The sequence below is a fragment of the Corvus moneduloides genome, chromosome 5 (assembly GCF_009650955.1).
Source record: "Corvus moneduloides isolate bCorMon1 chromosome 5, bCorMon1.pri, whole genome shotgun sequence".
Classification (NCBI taxonomy): domain Eukaryota; kingdom Metazoa; phylum Chordata; class Aves; order Passeriformes; family Corvidae; genus Corvus; species Corvus moneduloides.
In genome coordinates, this window is record NC_045480.1 from 47,780,688 (window position 1) to 47,799,244 (window position 18,557).

An 18,557-nucleotide genomic window follows, 5' to 3' on the forward strand; every position below is an offset into this window, starting at 1 on the left:
AGGATTGTGTCCTGTTCTCAGCTGAAAGATTTCTGTCATTTCTGAAAACAGTTTTAGAAGGTGTTGTCATTTTGAGAAAAAAAACCCTGTTACTCTTGGATGCACTTGAGAAATGTCAAATACCATTCTGTGTAGAGAAAAAAATTGACTGCACTTCTGTGAGTTGTACTTCAGGAGTTTGATTCTTAAATGCTTGCTTCTACAAATGAAAGCACTCTGCAATCCAGTGGAGACCCAGATGATGAAACTGTTTAGACTAAGTACCTTAAAATTAAGATAGCTTGGAGAAAGGATTATGATGGTTGTGAGGAAGTACAGACTCACAGAAAGACTTGAAAGGGTGTTGTCTTTTTGGTCGTTGAGATGGCTGAAACAGGCTGAATGAGGACGTGTAAAGAAATATGTACTTACTGTGCCACGGAAAATACAATGTTCAGCGGGAGGTGGGGAAAGAGGACAATATTTAGGAAAAACTAAAATGCTAAGAGCATCCGCGTGAAAAGTCAAATCCAACCTATAGTATCTTCTGTGTATGACACTTAAGTCTCCTGTGTGGGATGTGTCTGGTTTTTAGGCTTATCCACAAAGTTCAGTTCTGTTTTGAGATATGTTTGTCAATTGTATTATGGAGTGCTTACTCTGCTTATAATTAGGAACAAATAGGTATATGTAGTTAATTAACAAGGAGCAAAGATTTTAACTATTGTTCAGCCGTAAAGCATGATGGCTTTTTGACAGGCATGTTAGTCACACACTGGAACCTGTATTTTAACTGTATTTTAGCAGCATACCATTAGCATTCATTGATTGAAAGGCAAATCTTCAAACACTCCTTTCCTGGAATTGGTGCTACAGCTTGGTGATCAAGAGTTGGCCTTTAGTGCTGTAATCTGACAATCGTTTCAAGGCTTTGCTGCAAAAAAAATGTGATCCCTTCATCCCCCCTCTTCCCCCCACTGCCTTCTCTCTGGTGTTTGTAAAAGTGTTTTTGCAGCTGTGTAGAGAATCAGATTGGGGAACTGATCCAGGTTAAAGCAGATACATTGTTGTCTGCTTAATTTTAATCTAGATCTGTTCCCTGATCCAACTGACTGCTTATCTGCATGAATGTTTTGCCAACAGAGGGCTAAGGTGAAATACAGTGTGGAAGTTGGAATCAGTGACTGGATATGGGAGTGGGTAAGATACTTTCCCATTCCCCAAGTTGGAGTGAGATGCTTTCGTGGGAAAAGTGGGTAAATTTGAATTTGGTTTTAAGTGAATACTTGCTGTCCAGTCCTTAGCTGTGGTTGCCGGTGGTTTTCCTGTGGACATCAGGTGTTTTGAGGTCTTACAGCTTTTTTCTCTTTGCTGGCTGCTGCTTCAGAGTAGAGCTTCTTTGTACAGTGTCAGTCAGTTTGGGTGGTTTTTTCTAGAAAAACTTCATCTTAAAGTTACTTGAATGAAGCTAATGGAAAAGAAGATCCCACCATCACTTTTGGGATTCACTTTGCAATCAGCTTCTGAAGGAGGAGAGCAGAAGTTGTAACACCTTGAACCTCTGCAACCAGTTTGATAACAATCACAAAATTTATACCACAATGATCTAGGGGATAGAACCTCATACAGTGAGGTAGCTCTGGTAGTTCAAAAAATCCCTCCAAAGCAAACCATATTATTTCAGTCCAGATTATCTGCCTCTACACTGTTAATTCCCACCTCTGTATGTGTCTGTGTGCACACGCACACACTTGAGCCTAAGCCTGACTGAATTTTTTAAATTATCAGAAAATTTTGGGGCAGTTCACAGAAGGTTTATGTTAAAAGCTACCCTGACAAAGTACCCAATTTAGTCTCAGATTGATGAACTTGGGCTGGGAGGGGAGGTTCATTACCCCTGTTTTATTTGAATTCCTATTAACTGTATGAGTAAAACTCTTATAGCATTTTAATAATATGGTATAATAGTGAGTGTACTTCTCTGTAGAATTCCTGGCTTGGATTGCATGAAGTCTTGCATGACAATGATGAAAGTATCTGCTCAAGAAAAGCACTCTAGTTTCTATCTAAACTTTTAAAAGCAAAGCCTTCATGTTGTTGTGACATTTTCCACTTGTAAAGTGTAATATTTTGGGAATGAACATTTTTATAGATGAAAAATCCATGTATTTGTATACCTGTCTGCCCACATAAACTGAAGAAGAGGCCATCTTTTATGACTCAAAAAAGAGTTTGAACTATGTTTGAACAAGTGTAGTTAGCTAAATCCTGTCTCTCCTAGATGTTAAAATGTCTGTATGTGATCAATTCTGTAAATTCTATTGTAAATGAAAAAGAAAATCATCTCAAGGTATGATGGGGAATTCCTTTCTAACCATTCACACATCTCATGTATTTTCTTGGGGAGCCTTTTGGTGGAATAACGTATCATTTTACACTGTTAATGAGGCAAAAAGCCTGGTTTTTGGCATGTATTTGCATAAATTAGCCTGAATTATTAGGGGAAACATAAGGAGAAAACATAGGTGTACCAGTTTTCAAATTGTCAGAGCAACTTAGATGAAAATTTGGGCCAGCAAAGAAGAGGTTATCACTTAATGTTTGCAATGCGTCTATGTTCAGTTAAAAAAAATGGGATATAATCAGAAATTTTAGCTTTGTGTTAGAATTTTCAGATATTCCTGCATGGATGCATACACATGTGCTCAGCCCTTTTTTCTCAAGGTATTTTTAAAATTTGTTTATTACATTTCTGAGTAAATATGCACTCTTCAGGTGTCATAGCATGTCAGATATAATGGTGGGGGGCTTTAATTTGAGATGTTTTGTTAAATGAAGACCATAAAGTGTTTCTGTATTGAGTTGCATGCATTTCAGAGAAGCACAGTAACCAATAACAAATAACCTGTTAAAATAGGCATAGCCCACTGGTAGGCATAGGCCAAACCTGGCCCAAGGACAGTTTTGATTCCCAGCATGACAGAAGTAGACTTGTCTCTTGTGGATTGTGCTGAGAGATGAGGCAGTGATCTAAAATTTGAGTAGAGAAAGCTTAATCTGTTACCTCCCACCTCTTCCCTTGGGGCTCAGTCATCCACCTTGTTCCTCTGTTCCTTTCTACACTGGCTACCTGCTGCTGGGCTCAACACCCAGGCTGGAAACAGGTACAGGGCCATCACTGTGGGGATTTGGGGTCTGACACAAGAGGAAGGTGGTGCTGGGCTGAAAGTACACTCAGGAACAAAAAAGACCAGTTTTGGCTGCAGGAGAAACTGGACAGATGCCTTTCAGCATACTGCTCTCCATTCACAACTTCACGTTTCTTGGTGTGCTAGGATGGAAACATAACATTTCCTTGACTTTTGACTTCATCACTCAGGCTATAGACTAGGCTGGAAGAGAAAAACTCCAGCTGCCCTTGTGCTCTTCTCCCCAGGTTTTGGTTGCTGCTCTGACAGGTGTGTTTCATGACTACTTTGCACAAATGTTAGTCAAGATACTGACAAAGTGCTGTAAATGACCCTGTGTTACAGGAGATGGGCAAGAAATATCGTTGGGAGAAATACATCTGTTTAATTTGATTTAGGTATACATGAGATGGAAAGCAGCAACTCTCTGCAAGGGTGGCAAATACATGAACTGTGTACTCAGATAATGACCTTGTCATGTACTGTTTCAGGGAGGTCCATTTGGCCTGCAGGCACGTATCTTAGAGGTTTGGCATCTGATTTCAAGGCATCAAGTACTTGTAATCAAGTGTTTGATATTTGATAACATTATGCTGTTTAGTGAATTGTGTTTGCTCTGTGCATGCGGAGTTGGTATTGACTGTTAAACATACTTTATGAAAACTGTAAATCACTTTAATGTTAAAGAATTCCATATTTGCATTTCATATCTGTATTTTTAAGCTTTTATTAAATAAATCTATAGTAAGTCTGAGCATCTGAAATACACCTATTTCTTTATAACTGACCTCTGATTGATGTTAACATCAGCCTCCTCCTCTTAATGTCTCTCTCCTTGCCTGCAGGTGAAGGTATTGCACAATCAGCTTGTTCTGTTCCACAATGCCATTGCAGCGTACTTTGCTGGCAATCAAAAGCAGCTTGAACAGACACTTAAACAGTTCCACATCAAATTGAAAACTCCTGGAGCAGATGCCCCGTCCTGGCTTGAAGAACAGTAATCAGATCATAGAAGAGGACCCAATGTTAACCTAAAAATCTTTAAATCTGAGAATAATTAAGGGTTGGGGTTGAAGCACTGTTGTAGTGATTCTTGAATGGACAGCTTTAAATTTTTTCCCCTTTTATAATACTGTAAAATTGAATTTGATAGGAAAGTGGGTGACTTTAAGGTAACCAAATGTAATTTCTGTAATTTCAAGTATAGAGCACTCCTTTTGTATGTAAAGGTTGGTGGTTATTTCTGTAACTGGGATGGGGGAGGGAAAAAGGGAGGGGAAACAAAACTATTATAGATTTGCACTGACAAATAATACTTGTGATTTCTGGTCATTTTGGTGGCTAGTCAAAATATTTCCAAATGGAGGTTTACATTATTTGTACCAACATCTGGTATTTTATAGATGAATATAGAAAACATCTTTAGTAATTTTCATATGACTTTTAGAGAAGGAGAAAGTTAAAAGAATATTTTGCAGATGAATAATACAAGGCCTATATGTGATATCTGCATATAAGGCAACAATAGCAGATGGCTCATTGACAAGTGGAATTGCAGCAAATGCCTTTTTAAAAAATATACCTTTCCATCAAAGGGTTACAAAAAACCAAACAAAAAACACTAAAGCAAGAATCACTGTCAGTCTGAGGCTTCTGAGCACACGTTTTTGCTTTGCACCAAGTGGTTTGCTGAGTTAGGCCAACCATGAAATGTACTAATTTCAGTTAAAATGTTTGTCTATGAAACAAATACCGTACTAGCCTTAAATCACAGGTATGTGCCTTTTTATAAGATAATATTTTCCACCAGTGTACATAATCTAAGAACCCTTTCATGTAATAGTTTGTCAGCTCCCAACAAGGGGAAGAGGACTGTGTAAATGCTGTGTCATTGTACACTTAGAGCAAGTTAAAGCTTTAGTTAAACTTCATGGACAGGTATGATTTTGAAAGATAATCGGGCCAGTATGTTTTTCTGTTTAATTGAAAAGCATACTTCAGTAATGGGAGTAAAATGGAGGACACATTTTTAATTTCTTCATAATTTCTGTAGTCCTTAAATGTAAAATTATACGTCAATTTTATCATAGACATTTTAAATTCAGTATATTGGAGTCCTCATTTGCACATGTTATGTTGCTTTATGTTATATTAAGTAAAATGAAATACTTCAAATATGTTATTTACAATGGTGTGGATTGTATGATTTATGTACTGTATGTTCAAACACCTTTCAGCTGACATTCTTAAAGTTTTCAGTGCTTAAAACAACTGTAATGTAACTGTAAATCAAACTTTTTAATCATTCCTCATTAAATTCTTGGCCTGACAGAGCCTTCTTTATGTTTTTGTTCTGTCAGAATCTCTTGTAATAGCTCAGTTACGTTCCCTAGAATGTATATCCTATGTGAATTTTGTATTCATATTAAACGTGTTTGCAGTCAAACTTTGTTGACTTCTGATGGTTAAAAGTAGAAGGGAGCTTCTGCAGTGAAAGCTTAGTCTTGTTTTTGTGAGTTGTCACCCCTGCCCAAGAATATCTCATAAAGCAGTGCTAGGTGGTGATGCTGATTTAATAATGTGCAAGTTCAACTGGAAACTAAATCCATAGTGAAACAAATCTTTCAGTATATGCGGTTCTTGACTTGGACTTTAAAAGGAAATGAAATTTCATTTACAATTCTTACAAAGCCATTGACTTCTACTGTCTCTGAATCCTGGCACACGTGTGGTATGATGGTGCAAGGAAAGGGAGCTGTGTGACTGTAGGGTTGAGCCAGGAAATGCATTATTGCAGGGGTGAAGAATCAAACCCACTGACCACAACTGAAGTACCAGCTTTCAGACCACTGCAGGAAAAGGGTACATAAAGAACATGTGCTCTTGGTTTCTGCCTCAGATTCACAGGTCTCCTGCCTGTGTTGCTGCTCAGAAGGAACTCATCGGTCAAAAATGGTAAGAGTGAACTCGAATCTGCAGTTGCCTTATGAAAAACTGACCCATGTGGCATTGTGTAACCCTCAAACTTTTGCAATGGCTTAAAACTGCTGGAGTCTCTTCACCTGGAAGAAAAGGCTGGACCAAAGAGATTACTTGCTAAAACCTGTCTGTGTATTGTTTAGTATCAGGGGGAAGGAAGAATTATTTTCATTTTGCTCAGCAAAGCAATTGTTCTAATGGGTGGCCTCGGTGAGGAGGGTTCTCTGTTCTGCTGGTCAATAGGTTATTAAACTGATAGTAGCCTGTTGTAGTACTAGAACTTTCTTTGTCACCACTCAAATATATGTGCTTATGAAATAATTGAAGCTCATATCTTACACTTAAAATTAGCTTTTTAGATCTAACCAAATTTAGACACTTGTATCAAGAGATTGTAAGAGAAAAGACACTTCCAACGTTTCCAATGGGAAGTAATTATGGGTGTCAGGCTTTCTGATGCTTGCAAGAAAGCCTTATAAATATCTTAAGGTTGTAATATAGCCTTTATCTAGGTGGACAGTTGTCAGGATGGGGGTGCTTTTGTTGTTTTTAGAGGAGTCCATACCCACCTAGGAAAGACTTGTCTGTGAAAGGTTTCATCTCTGTTAAGAAATTGTTGCATTAATGCTTACGGTGTTTTGTGAGGTTTCTTAGGATGAAGAATTCAAAGCAATAACATTTTCAGATACACTGTTGTAGCTGCTGTACCAAAGACTTGGAGAGCTGTTTTGATTCTCAGTGACCATACTATAAGTTATCTGTACTCCTGGCTTGTTTGAAAATTGTTGCTCGTGTTATTTTGTTCATCTGAATTCTACAAACAGTTTTTTTGCTCTAAAAATGCTCTTTGGCCTACTTCATGCTTTGACAAGTCCCTTACAGACAACCTTTCTGGTTACAAAATGTATCTGTATTTTTATTTGGAAAGAGATCTATACGAGCAGAGTACAGTAACATACCAGCATCATTAAAGTAACAGCTTTTTTTTCAATCCTCAGTCAACTCGTTCTCCCAGAAACCTTATCTCTAGTCTGTCTGTCCTTTCAAAAATGATCAAAGTAATGTAAAAGGAAAGCTAAATGTTGCCCTCAACTCCATTTTGAACTGAATGGGGGGCATATTTGGTTTTTATGCTTTGCTTATCTGCTCTTGTTCCTTGTTGTGGTGTTACAAGAAGTGTAAGGTATTGTAATCATTTAGCATTCCTGATCTGCAGTTATCTTTAGGTTTGGTTTTGGTTTTTTTTAGTCTAGTTATCTTTTCCATGTTGCTTGCTTGGTTTAAGGGTGGTACTTGTCACGAAAATTTTTATATTAGTCATGAATCTTTTAATATTTTGTGGCAGCTCCAACCCTAAACTTATCCAACTACTGGTAGCTAAGTTGTGTCAAACTGAAAGGTGTTTCTTTTTATTAGAAGATCTATACAGGATTTGACTATTGATTGGTTTATATTTCTCTCATTTCTTATTACCTAGCCTTGTCAGTCACTTTTTGACATCTTTATGTTCTTTCCATACGAAAGTGCTCTGGTGTTAAAGCTAGGGACACATAGGAAACAAGAGTTCTCTGTCTGTGACAGCACTCTTGTTCACCTCTCTACATCTATTTTCACCAAGGTCCTTCCTCTTCATTTCCTTGAGTGTTCTGTGGAAACCAAATGGCCAGGGAGACAAAGGGTGTTTACATGTTTTTATCATCATGGCAATAGTTTGAAGTGAGTGAAGGAAGTAACTTACCTGCGGTGGAGGAGCAGCAAGTAGGATGGCTTGTGCCTGCCTTGGAGAAGAAGAGCATAAATTGATGGAGAAGCAGTGGAAAGTGATGTGTTGCTGTCTTCATCAGAGCCCCAGCACTGCGGCCCATAGCAGCAGTGTCTGAACGTTGCACTGCAGTGGCCCTGGCCAGAAAAGCTCAGTCTGTGGTTTGCAAATCCTTTGTTTCCTACAGCTGGGAGCGCTGGCACAGAAGCACTGCCTTTTAAACTTCAGCTGCCTTTCTAAAAAAAAGTGTAAGAAGGGGGAGCAGGAGCAGCAACAAATCTGTGCTGTCTGTTCTTGGTGGTGTATTTCTGTGAAGTACTTGTTCTCAGCATAAAGTGAGCATTTAACTTTTTATAATGGCTGTAGGTGAACAGAACTTTGTTTTCTGAGCAAATACACTCAGTGTCATTTCTTTATGAGAATCTGTTTTAAAGAGATTAGCTACTGGAGGAAGGGAGTATTTGATATTCCAGGAGGAGCAGAAAGAGAGATCAGGGGAATCTTTGCAGAGTTCCCTTGTAACATTGGTTGGTAGGACTGAGATGGGTCCCAGTGTCTGTCTGATAACATTTCTTAATTAAGTGCAGAGATCAGATATAGAACAGAATAAACCCGAAACAACTTCTTAGTTCAGGTTTTCCCTGTTCTTGCTGTTTATGGCAGCATAAATCCATTGGTTCAGTTGGGAGCAGTTCAGCTATCAGCAGTGTGTTCCTGGTACTTAACAAATGGTGTGTCTTACTGTGCTAATTAAATAATTATACATCTTGCTGCCTTTTAAAGAATACTAAGGGCTGTAAATTCACGCACTTAAGAGTTAAATAATGCTAACAACAAGTGTTGCCTGTTCAGTTTTGATTTACATTTCTTACATATGCGTATGCATCATGCTAGTTTTATGTGATGGTGGTAATTAATTGCAGGGTTTTTTGTTTTGAGAGTTTAACTAACAGAGTGCTTAATTTTGAAACCAAATATAACTTGGTTTTAATGTGATAGGAGTGTCACAATTAACTTTCTCTCCTACCTTTGTCCAAACTCTGTAGAATTGAGGGCTTGTAATGAAGATGATGACACCTTTTTTTCAGGTGGTATAAATTGCTTTATTTCCATTAGATCTGTTCAGTCATTAAATTTGTGTTCAGCCTAAAGACTTAGATGCTCTTTGTGCTCTGAAGAAAAGCAGAGTTTACAAAAGACAAGGTGGTTTTTTTTCTTCTCATAAGAAAAAAAGCCTTTAAAAAAGTAGTAATCTTGCAAACTGTTTTGAGCATTTCATTAACTAGAAATCTTAAAAAATTAACAATATGATTTGGTTTTGTAGTATACCAACTCATCTAAATGCTATCTGTTCTAGGGAGGTGCATTTGTTGTTTATTATAGGTGGGGCTGCTTGATCTACCTATTATTAAAGTTGCCTAATGCTTCCTACTGTAAAGACCTGTTTTCAGTTGTTTATAACTCCAATTAATTTTAGCCATGTGGGCAAAATACTTGCCTGTTGAGTGTTACATGTTTAGGTGAAAAAAAATCTGCTAAAAACTTAAAATTAATTTGCTAACATGTTTTGGAAAAGTTTGGGGAGAACAAACCCACAGGGTGAGGAAAAGTGAAGAGTTTAACTTCACATCCGGACTGGCTCCCAGGTTCTCTGCTGTCCTGTTTGGGTTCTGACTTTTTAAATACAATGCCATTATGCAAGTTTCTTGTTTGGCTTGCTCTTTCCGTCTTTTCGAGCAAGCGTTTGTGCTCATGACTGGCAGCAATGAAAACAAGTCCCTTTGGCTGCAGCACAAGCAGTTACAGTCCAAGCGGCAAAGCTCTTCCTCGCCGATGACCTCAGGGGTGACCTGACACTCTCGAGGAATGTCCATGCTGGCACAAAGCTGAGCGTGTCCTCCCCAGCTGCTGCTAACCCTGCCAGGCAGAGATGTGTGCTGTGATGGGAATTGCCTTTTACTGCAGTTGAACTCTTTTCACTCAGTGAATTTTCAGCTTAAATGACTGGGTTCTGGCACTGCATTCCTTAAATTTTCCTTTTGTTCTAACATTATTTTTTAAAATTGAGGTGACTCAAGCTGGCTGTCTTGCCAGACCACTAGGTCAGATCTCTGGCTGCAGAACTGTGAGCAGGAATGGTGTAACCTCAGCGACCATGGGCCTGGGCTCCAGGCCTGGGGCCAGAGAAGGCCACCTGGTCTCCCGCTCTTCCTCTGGTTCCTGCCTCCCAACCCCTGAGCAGAGGCAACAGGACAGGTGAGGCGCTACACACTCAGGTAAGACATGATTTTGTCCCGCTGCTCCTGCCTTCCCATCCCTGGTTTTGCCAAGGTGTTTTCTCTCTCCTGTGCTCAGCTCAAAAGCTCTGGTGGCTTATTGTCTTGGGGTGACAATAAGCAAGACTGGAAGTGAGGGGGCTTTTTTCCTCCCTCCCTCTCTTCTCAGGAAAGGAAGAGTTTCTGCCTTTGGAATTTGCCTTCTGTAAAAAGGAGTGTTGAGGTGTGTGGGTGAACTATTTAGTGAAGTTCTTCACCTTTACTCTTCCTGGGAAAATGGGTTTATTTTATAAATAGGATTCAATATCTTGAGAAAGTATTTTAGAACCATTTGCATTTGTTTGCTGTCTTATCAGTGGATGGTACTTTGGTTTTCGGGTATCCACAACTCACGTGCGCTGCTACCTGGAGCGCTGTAACCCAGGGCTGTGATCACATCTTAAATTCGTCTGCACGTCTCTCACACCGTCCGCTTTGGAGACACAAGGGGCCCGTCTTGCCTGCCTGCTTCCCCCGAGCTTGCAGGGCTGAGCCGGCGGGGAGCGTCCGGGTGAGGGATGCGGGATGGACCGAGGGATGCGCTTGCTCGGGAGCACGGGCAGAGGGCGAAAGGCTTCAGCCGTGGAGAGGAGCCCGTTCCCTCCAGCCAGGCGTGGTGCCGGTAGCACCGCTGTCCTGTTTCTATAGAAATAGTTGCTGTGAGTGCGGTGACAGCGTGCGGGCAATGATGGATGGATATGCGGATGGATCAGCTCAGCCGGAGCTGGCTTAGACCCAGTGCCCCCGGAGGCGCCACTGCGCATCTCCGCTCGCCGCGGCGGAGGCACCGGCGCTGGGTCGCGGGTCGCTCTCCTCCCGCACGGGCGTTTCGGTGGCGCGGGCCGGGCAGGGTAGATCGGAGCCCCGCTGCCCCGCGGCCGGGCCGCTCCGGGCTCCGCCGCCGTCACCGTCACCTGCCGCGGCCCCGCCCGGCCCCGCCTGCGCTGCCCCGCCCCGCGCTTGGCGGCGCGGCCGGCCCGGGCGCGATGGGAGGAGGCGGCGGCGGCGGCGGCACCGGACCGGACTGCGCCGCGTGCTCCCGCGGGCGCGGAGGTGAGCGGGGGGCGCGGGGACCGCCCGGCCGGGCGGGGGCTCCGCGCTGCCGGGGGCGCGGCCGGGCAGCGCAGGGGGGTTGCCGTCCGCTTGCGGGGGTCCTTCGCCGCCTTCCCGGGGTGGCGGAGGGGGGAGCGCTCCCGGGGAGACGGGCTCCCCTTCCCGCGGGACCCCGAGTCCGGCCGACCCCTGCCACGGCGGGAAAGCCGCTGCCGCCGCTCCTCTCGCACGGCGGGGCGGGCGCTGTCCCGGACGGCCCCGGCTTTCTCCGGCGGAGCGAGCGCTGCCCCCGCCACGTCCTGCGAGGGACAGCGGGGTCGGGCCGCTCCCGCCGAGCCCGAGGGCGCGTATCGGGGCGCCGGGGTCCGGCGGGAGCCCGAGGGCAGCGGGCGCGGTGTTATCCCGGGTGCAGCCGAGCCGCCAGCGCCCTCCGCGCTGCCCCCTGGCCTGCGGTGTCGGTGGAAGGGAATTACGGAGCGAGGATCTGCGTCGCGGCCCCTCGGGTGGTCCCGGCGGCAGGGCTCCCTCAGGGGCGCCTGGGCACCTCAGCCAGACACCTGCTCCGCGCGGAGAGCACGGCGGTGGGGCTGGGCGCTGCTCCCCTGGAAGCCCTTTCCCTGCGGCGGGGCGAGCGCGGCCCCTGGGGAGCCCGAACGAAAAATAGCCGGAGTGGATCCCCCCGGCCAAGCCCCGTCAGGTCCCTGCCTGGCCCGGGCCGCTGCCCCGCGCGGGTGCCCAGCCCGGGCCGGCTGGCAGGGATGCGGTGCCCTACAGGGCTTTTGTGGGATGCATTGAGTGGGGAAGTGCGAAGTCGCCGTATCGTGTAAGCTGCGTGTTCTTTGTAACCTGCACGTATTGGCAGGATCAGGGGCTGGTTATCGGCGTTTGCAGCTTCTCTGTCTGCAGTCAGCAACTAGTTGCTCCGTTTGCCTCTTTGGAGGGTTGTTATTGAGACTGGCAGCAAAGACACCCAAATGCTGTGGTTGGGCTCGGCGTTGTTCTCATGAGAACTTGGAGGGCGCCTGATACAGAAACGTGGGCAGGGGAGAACATAAGGTGTGGGTTAAAGGGAGTCGTGTCTTGCAGCATGAATTATGAAATGCCCTTCAGTGCATCGTGCACTTCACCTGTTAATTTGTGTATGCAAACACAATCTCTGTCCGTCTCAGTGGCAACTGCCTTTTTTGCAAGAAACAAATTACTTTAGAGTGCTTCTCTTCTTGCCTGGGGAGAAAGTTGTTCCCACCCTCTAACTTTTAAATTACATTTCCAAGTTAGATTAGCTTGGCTAAAACAATGAATGAGACAAAGAAATAAAATATTTCTGTTATGCCAAATATGGACACAATTAAAACGTGCAGTAAAGCTGTTACTTTAGAGCTTTGGTGCTTCTCGGGCTGTTTTGGATAACAAACATACAATAATGAGGTATAATTGCGACATCTTAAACGTTTGTTCTTTGGTCCATTTTTTTTTTCCCCCTTTAATCCTTTGAAAAGTGTGCAGAGGCTCCTTAGGAGTTAAAATTTTGCTTGGCTTCTATTACGCATCCCAGTCCCAGCGAGTCTTGGTAATCTGTAGTTCACAGTTGGAACGGCTGTGTTGTTCCCCACCTCCTCTTGCTGTGCTTCCTGCTCAGAGGCACCTGCTGATACCAGCAAGCAGCCCAGAACCTGTCCTAGCTGCCAGCTTCTCTCCTCTCCCACCCACGGTAATGGTGGGAGCCTCCACTGGGAACAACTTCGAGCTGCTTCTCCAGAGAGGCAGCACGAGAAGGGAATTTTGACCAGTCTCCTGGTATCTGTGGTAACTCGAGACTGCCATCCTCTTACAAGCAGGTGACCTCTGTCACCTGGATTGTGCTTATCTGTCAGAAGACAAAGCTGAATGCCAGCCTTTATGCTGTGCCTTTTCCTTTCATGCCTTCCTTCCAAATACTGATTCCTCCCCTTTCCTGGTTCTGGCTGACTGTTACCTCATCTAAAGCAGTACAGGGCTTGTTGGATTGAAAACAGTTTTTCCTGTTCTATCTGTCTTTACATCTAGGTTGGGATGTTTTCTTCCCCGTGTCTTCTCCACTCCTTTCACTAGGAGTGTCTCTTGTCTAGCTCAGAAGGACTCAGGTCTGAGATCAGTCGTTTTCCACTCTTGTGTATTAGTGCTGGGACTCTGATGATTCATTGCCTGCAACTCTGTTTCATTAGGATTTGATCCTGTTTTTCCTAAAGCATATGGATTTATTGAAAGTTTCAAAATGAGGTTCTTGAACATTGCCTGGGGCATGGTTGGTCAGTCTGTCTGTCTCTTTTTTTTTTTTTTTTTTTTTTTTTTTTTTTTTTTTTTTTTGGTGGATGTGTGGGAACCCAAGTTAGAAAATAATAATGTTGAATACTGCTTTGTGATGGTGGAAAACTAGCTAATACATTTTTCATTTTTAAATAAGTAGTAGGGAGGAAAAGTGTTTTTCCTAGTTGAGTATTTCTTTAAATTAATGCAACACTTCATTGCTTTGAATGGTTAATCTCTTTCCACCACCTTGCACCTGCTTTTTTATGCCTCTCTGCTTCTATGATCATGAACTTGGGAGGAGAGGTGTGAACATACAGAGCCCTGTAATAGCACCTGGGTATTAATGCTGACTTAAATTTGAAACACTCTATCCTGATCCACTTTCTTTGTAGCTTCTCTCCTTTTTACCATGCCATTGAAATATTTTCCATCACTCCTGTGATTTAAACCTCATACAGGTTTTTATATATGTTTTCTATTCTTGCAAACACCCGGATAATGTAAGGTGTAAGATTAGAAAATCCGAAGCAGGAGAGAGGAGTTCATTGCTACCTGTGCAAGCTTTTGAGAAGAAAAGGTACAGTGGATGATTTTGTGTTGTTTTCCATTGACTTCAGTGAAGCTGTGAGTGGCTGAGTCCTTGCAGACCAAGAGAGAATTTGCCCTAAGGCTCATTTCTATGATTTGGATCTGTTTGTTCGTGTACAGTCTAGTGATGGATCTCTGGCAAAAACAGTGAAGTTTTTTCATCACCATTATACAATGTCAAATTGATCTGGGTTGCTATTAGCTCCATGTGAACCCTGCTGAGGAGGCATACCGCTAAGCCAGTGCCAAATTTCTGATTTGATGTTGTTCTTGTGCCAGTGCATTAGTTGAACTTGAGCTTTTTCTGTTGAATTTTCCTGTGACTGCTTTTTGCTCAGGGGCTGTCTGTCTCCTATCTGAGTTTGTATTGTGTGGTATCTTTGAATTTTAAAATTGTTTTTTTGTAAATTCTGTTTTGTTTTTGAGATAGCTTCCAAATTTCCATAAAATCATGAGATTCCTCACTGGTATGTATTTGAAAAACTTTAATTTGTTTTCTCTGAGACTTTTGAATTAAATCTGTTTCAATAGATTTGGCTTATCAAAATTGTGGGGTTTGTGGAAGTCGTGCTCTTATTTGAAGATTTGCTGCTAATAACAGCATTTTTATTTAGAAGGAATCTGTGTAAGAAAAATGCTAAAACCCATTGTGATTCTTTTAAAGTTGTTTCATGGTAATCTACAGGTAAAAACTCTCCTAATTATTTAAAGCTTTGCATATGTTCAATGCTTAGGATGTATAGGGTCCTGTTTCTACCAGCTTCTCTGTCCTTTCTCTCTGTTATTGAGCTGGCTCTGTTAACCTAGATGCTGAAGTAAATTATGAAGGGCAGCTTAATCAAACTGTGGTCTTTCTTCTCTGAGTGTATTTTGGGAGGTAGTGTAGCCAGACCAGTAATACTGTAAGTTTGTGCTCAGCAAACATAGAGACTTTAGGGGCTACACACTATTTTTTCCCTTATTGACAATCGTATGAAAAATAGAAAGGCTAAAAAAGTACTACATTAGCCTAGATGGTTAAATCATCAGCATATTGTTAGGTATTTTAATGCAGTTTGGATTTGAACCATGAATTCAAAGGATTTAAACAGGGTCTGTTTGATCCAGTTAATCCAGTACCATAGTTAGAACTGTGTGCAGTCAGCATTAAAAGCATATCTGAAATTAGCAGTGGAATAATATTTGTTTTAATAATTTGAGATAAATATATTCTCTTACAAAATTGCTCTGAGCTGAGATTAACAGGTAGTTTTGGTACCTACTGTGGGTGATTTAGAGGTATTCTTACTTCTATACGTTCTTGAAATCTAGGCACCTAAAGCTGTTTGAAATCTCGGTGTGGATAAATATTAAACAATTGCCCTGTGAAAGACTTTTGATCCACTAAATTTTCCTTCTGGATTGAGAACTTGATAGCCATTGTACCTTAGATTTGGTGTCTTTTCAGTGCAAGGGACAATGTCCAGTGTCTGTGATCTGAGTGTCCCTATTGTCCTTTGTTGCAGGTTGCGGAGATGGTACAGTCCCCTCTTGTGCTGCTGCTGCTGCTGGCAGATAGGGTTTGAGAGGGCGTGATCCCAGTGGCTGCTGCGCTGACTGTTCAATGTTTCAAACCCATCCAAGGAAGTAACACTCTCCTCTTCAGGGAGGCTGTAAAATGCATGTTATGAATTGTCTCTCCTTGGTCAATGATAAAGAAAATGGGGCTATTCCAGTCGCAACGGGATTAATGAGCGAGGATACGACGGCAGCACCTCAACTTTCTCAGCCTGCAGCATCACCGCCCCCTGCGCCATGTCCCCTCACAGGGGCTCCCCCGGCCCCTCCGCTCCCCCCGGGAATGCCGCCCCCGCCACCCCCCCCTCCGCCACTGCCTGGCCCCAACATACCTCTGCCTCCACAGCTGGTAAATGGGCACGACAGCCACGGCAAAAAAAAACGAATGCGGAGCTTTTTCTGGAAAACTATCCCTGAAGAGCAAGTCCGTGGTAAAAACAATATCTGGACAATTGCTGCAAGACCACAGTATCAAATTGATACAAAGACAATTGAGGAACTTTTTGGGCAGCAGGAAGAAGCCAAACCCCAGGACTCCCGAAACCGATCTTTAAAGTCTTCGTTTAAAGAGACTAAAGAGGAGGTAAGAATTAAAGTAAAACCTCTTTTTTTACATAATGCTGTAGGAGTTGATGTGAATTCTGCCTCGCCTTTGTCTCTTTCTCTGTCATGTTTCATCCTTACGGCAAATTTGTCTTGATTCAAAGGAGAGGGGAATGATGGGAAGCATAAACTCTTTGTTCTTGGTGGCACATATTTGTTTTTCAAAGACCTAACTGTGTTTTATTATTTTAACTTGCTAAGTGCTGTGATTTGATCACCTGTTAAAATAAATATGAATAAGTGGAGAGAGCTGAAAGCATCTGTATTTACTCATGTTGGATGGCCTGTGAGTTTCCAGTGTGGAACACAATTGTATTGTCTTTTCAGCTCTTCCTCTATGTCTGTGATGCAAACAAGGTGTTGTACATGCAAACATGTACCAGGCAGGAGAGAAGAGGGTCCTATTTGCAAGGGTTAATGCTGTATATGCCCACAGTGTCCTCGAGGCATCAGGAAGGAAGTATGACACCAAGGACATAGAATATAATATTGTGATTAAGAGTACTTGTTATTTGGTAATTTTAAAGTTTCCACTTTCATAAGCATGACTTTCATGCTAAGGAAAATTTTATTTCATCTTCCCTGCTTTTTCTGGACATGAAGATAACCTTCCAAGAAGGTCTGAAGATTGCCACTGATTTCTGTTCTGGTGGCGAGGAGTGCTCTGTAATGAGTACTCTCAGGTTCAGACACTCTCCAGGGAACTGATAAGTAGCTTTTCTAGTTCTTAAATCCTCGTTTATAGACAGCCTCTTTGTGACGCCTGAATTGAATTGTCTCAAGTGATCTTTCTCTGAAGTAATTGGAGGGCTGAAATGCAGATTTAATCACTGGTGTGTGTCTGCATACGTGTTAGCTTGTAAACAAAATACGGAGGGCATGAGGCTAAGAGATGTAGCAATGCATCAATTTTTAGTGAGAAAATAGGTACCTGAAGTTGCTGATATCTTGCAGGACTCAGGAGATGTCAAAATAAGATCAGAAGGGACAAGATGAGAAACCAGTGCACTGATAGCATGCATGTTGTACATATTAAAATTAAAGGTTTAAAAAGGCATGTGTATTGCAGGCTCTGAAACCCTGACATTGGGAAGTAGTAATTGGGGCCATCATCAGAGGTAGTCGTTAACCTCTGCACTGTTTTCAGGCTATGTTCATCTTTGAATCAGGAGTGTGGTGAGTGGACTTCCTGTGCCATGTGCAGATGTACAGAGCTCCGGCCTCCTGTGTTTCCTCAGAAGCTCCCCCTTTCAGGACTGCTGTGTGATAAAGATCTAGTTCTATTAAATATTACAATAAGTTTCATAAACTGAACGTGGCCCATAGAGTGCAGTAGGTGGGTCAGAGAAAGCCCCAGTGTGCTCCAGAACTCAATGCAATGTTAAAGATTAAAATCAGAGGCCTGCAAAACCAGGGATTCTCCAATATACAATGCCTTGGAAACAAAACCCTGCCTTGCTAAAAGTTACTGGTTTTGTTTGTCTGTCTGGATGTTTGTTTGTCTGATCTGGTGGTGCAGTGTATTTGCCCTGCTTGATGCCTGTGCACGCCGGTTCAGGGCTCCCACGGTGACTTTGCACGTGGCAGGTGACGAGGCAACAGGACTTGCCTCTGAGTGATGCCCCTTGAGTGACAAAACTCACTTAGCTCGCTCGCTAAGCTTTGTCAAGCATGCTGCAGCAGTGTGTCAAACAGTGGTGAGCAATTTCTGATGTGTTAATGGACTTTGCAGTCCTATCTGCTTAGGGAGGAGGGAAGGAGATAATCCTTCCCTCCTCAGATGCTATGTGTTATTGGAAGTGCGGAAGTACAGATGCGCAGCAGCTCACGTGCTTAACCCTGCTGCAGGCATGGTTCAGCAAGGGGCTGGAGATTGGAGGCCCAGGCCTTGTTTGTGACTCCTGCCACTGGTGCTGTCTGCTGCCAGCACTTGTTTTAATGTGGGATGGTTATCCTCAGCTCGCCCTGGTAAAACCTACAGAGGCTGACAGGAGCTGGGGGCAGGCTGAGGTGCGCAGAATCAGTGTGACCTTGTGGAGAGCGTGTTAGTGTGGGGCTGAGGGAGCTCTAGTTCTGTTTGTGGCCGTGTTGCTGGCCAGCAGGGGCAGGTGGACAAGACATTTTGTGTTTCAGGTACCTCTGTTCCTTTTGTGTAAAACACGGTTGATTTTAGACAGTGCTTTATGGTCTAGCAATGAAAACTGTTCTTTGAAGTTTACATAATGGAATTAGCCTAGCTGGCAC

At 43.1% G+C, this 18,557-nt stretch overlaps 2 protein-coding genes across 7 annotated transcripts in view; both read left to right on the top strand.

The window, feature by feature from the left end:
• Window positions 1-5,613, top strand: part of ARFIP1 (ADP ribosylation factor interacting protein 1) — a 41,317-nt gene extending 35,704 nt beyond the window's left edge. For all 6 annotated transcript variants that reach the window (XM_032109629.1, XM_032109628.1, XM_032109626.1 and 3 more), the window contains one exon: window positions 4,013-5,613. In XM_032109629.1, the coding sequence (XP_031965520.1) occupies window positions 4,013-4,168 (156 nt within the window). In that variant the 3' untranslated portion in view covers window positions 4,169-5,613. The remainder of the gene's footprint in view (window positions 1-4,012) is intronic.
• Window positions 5,614-11,198: 5,585 nt separating this feature from the next.
• Window positions 11,199-18,557, top strand: part of FHDC1 (FH2 domain containing 1) — a 37,007-nt gene continuing 29,648 nt past the window's right edge. Inside the window, exons 1-2 of the mRNA XM_032109624.1 lie at window positions 11,199-11,276; window positions 15,659-16,293. Coding sequence (XP_031965515.1) covers window positions 15,811-16,293 — 483 coding nt within the window. The 5' untranslated portion in view covers window positions 11,199-11,276; window positions 15,659-15,810. The remainder of the gene's footprint in view (window positions 11,277-15,658; window positions 16,294-18,557) is intronic.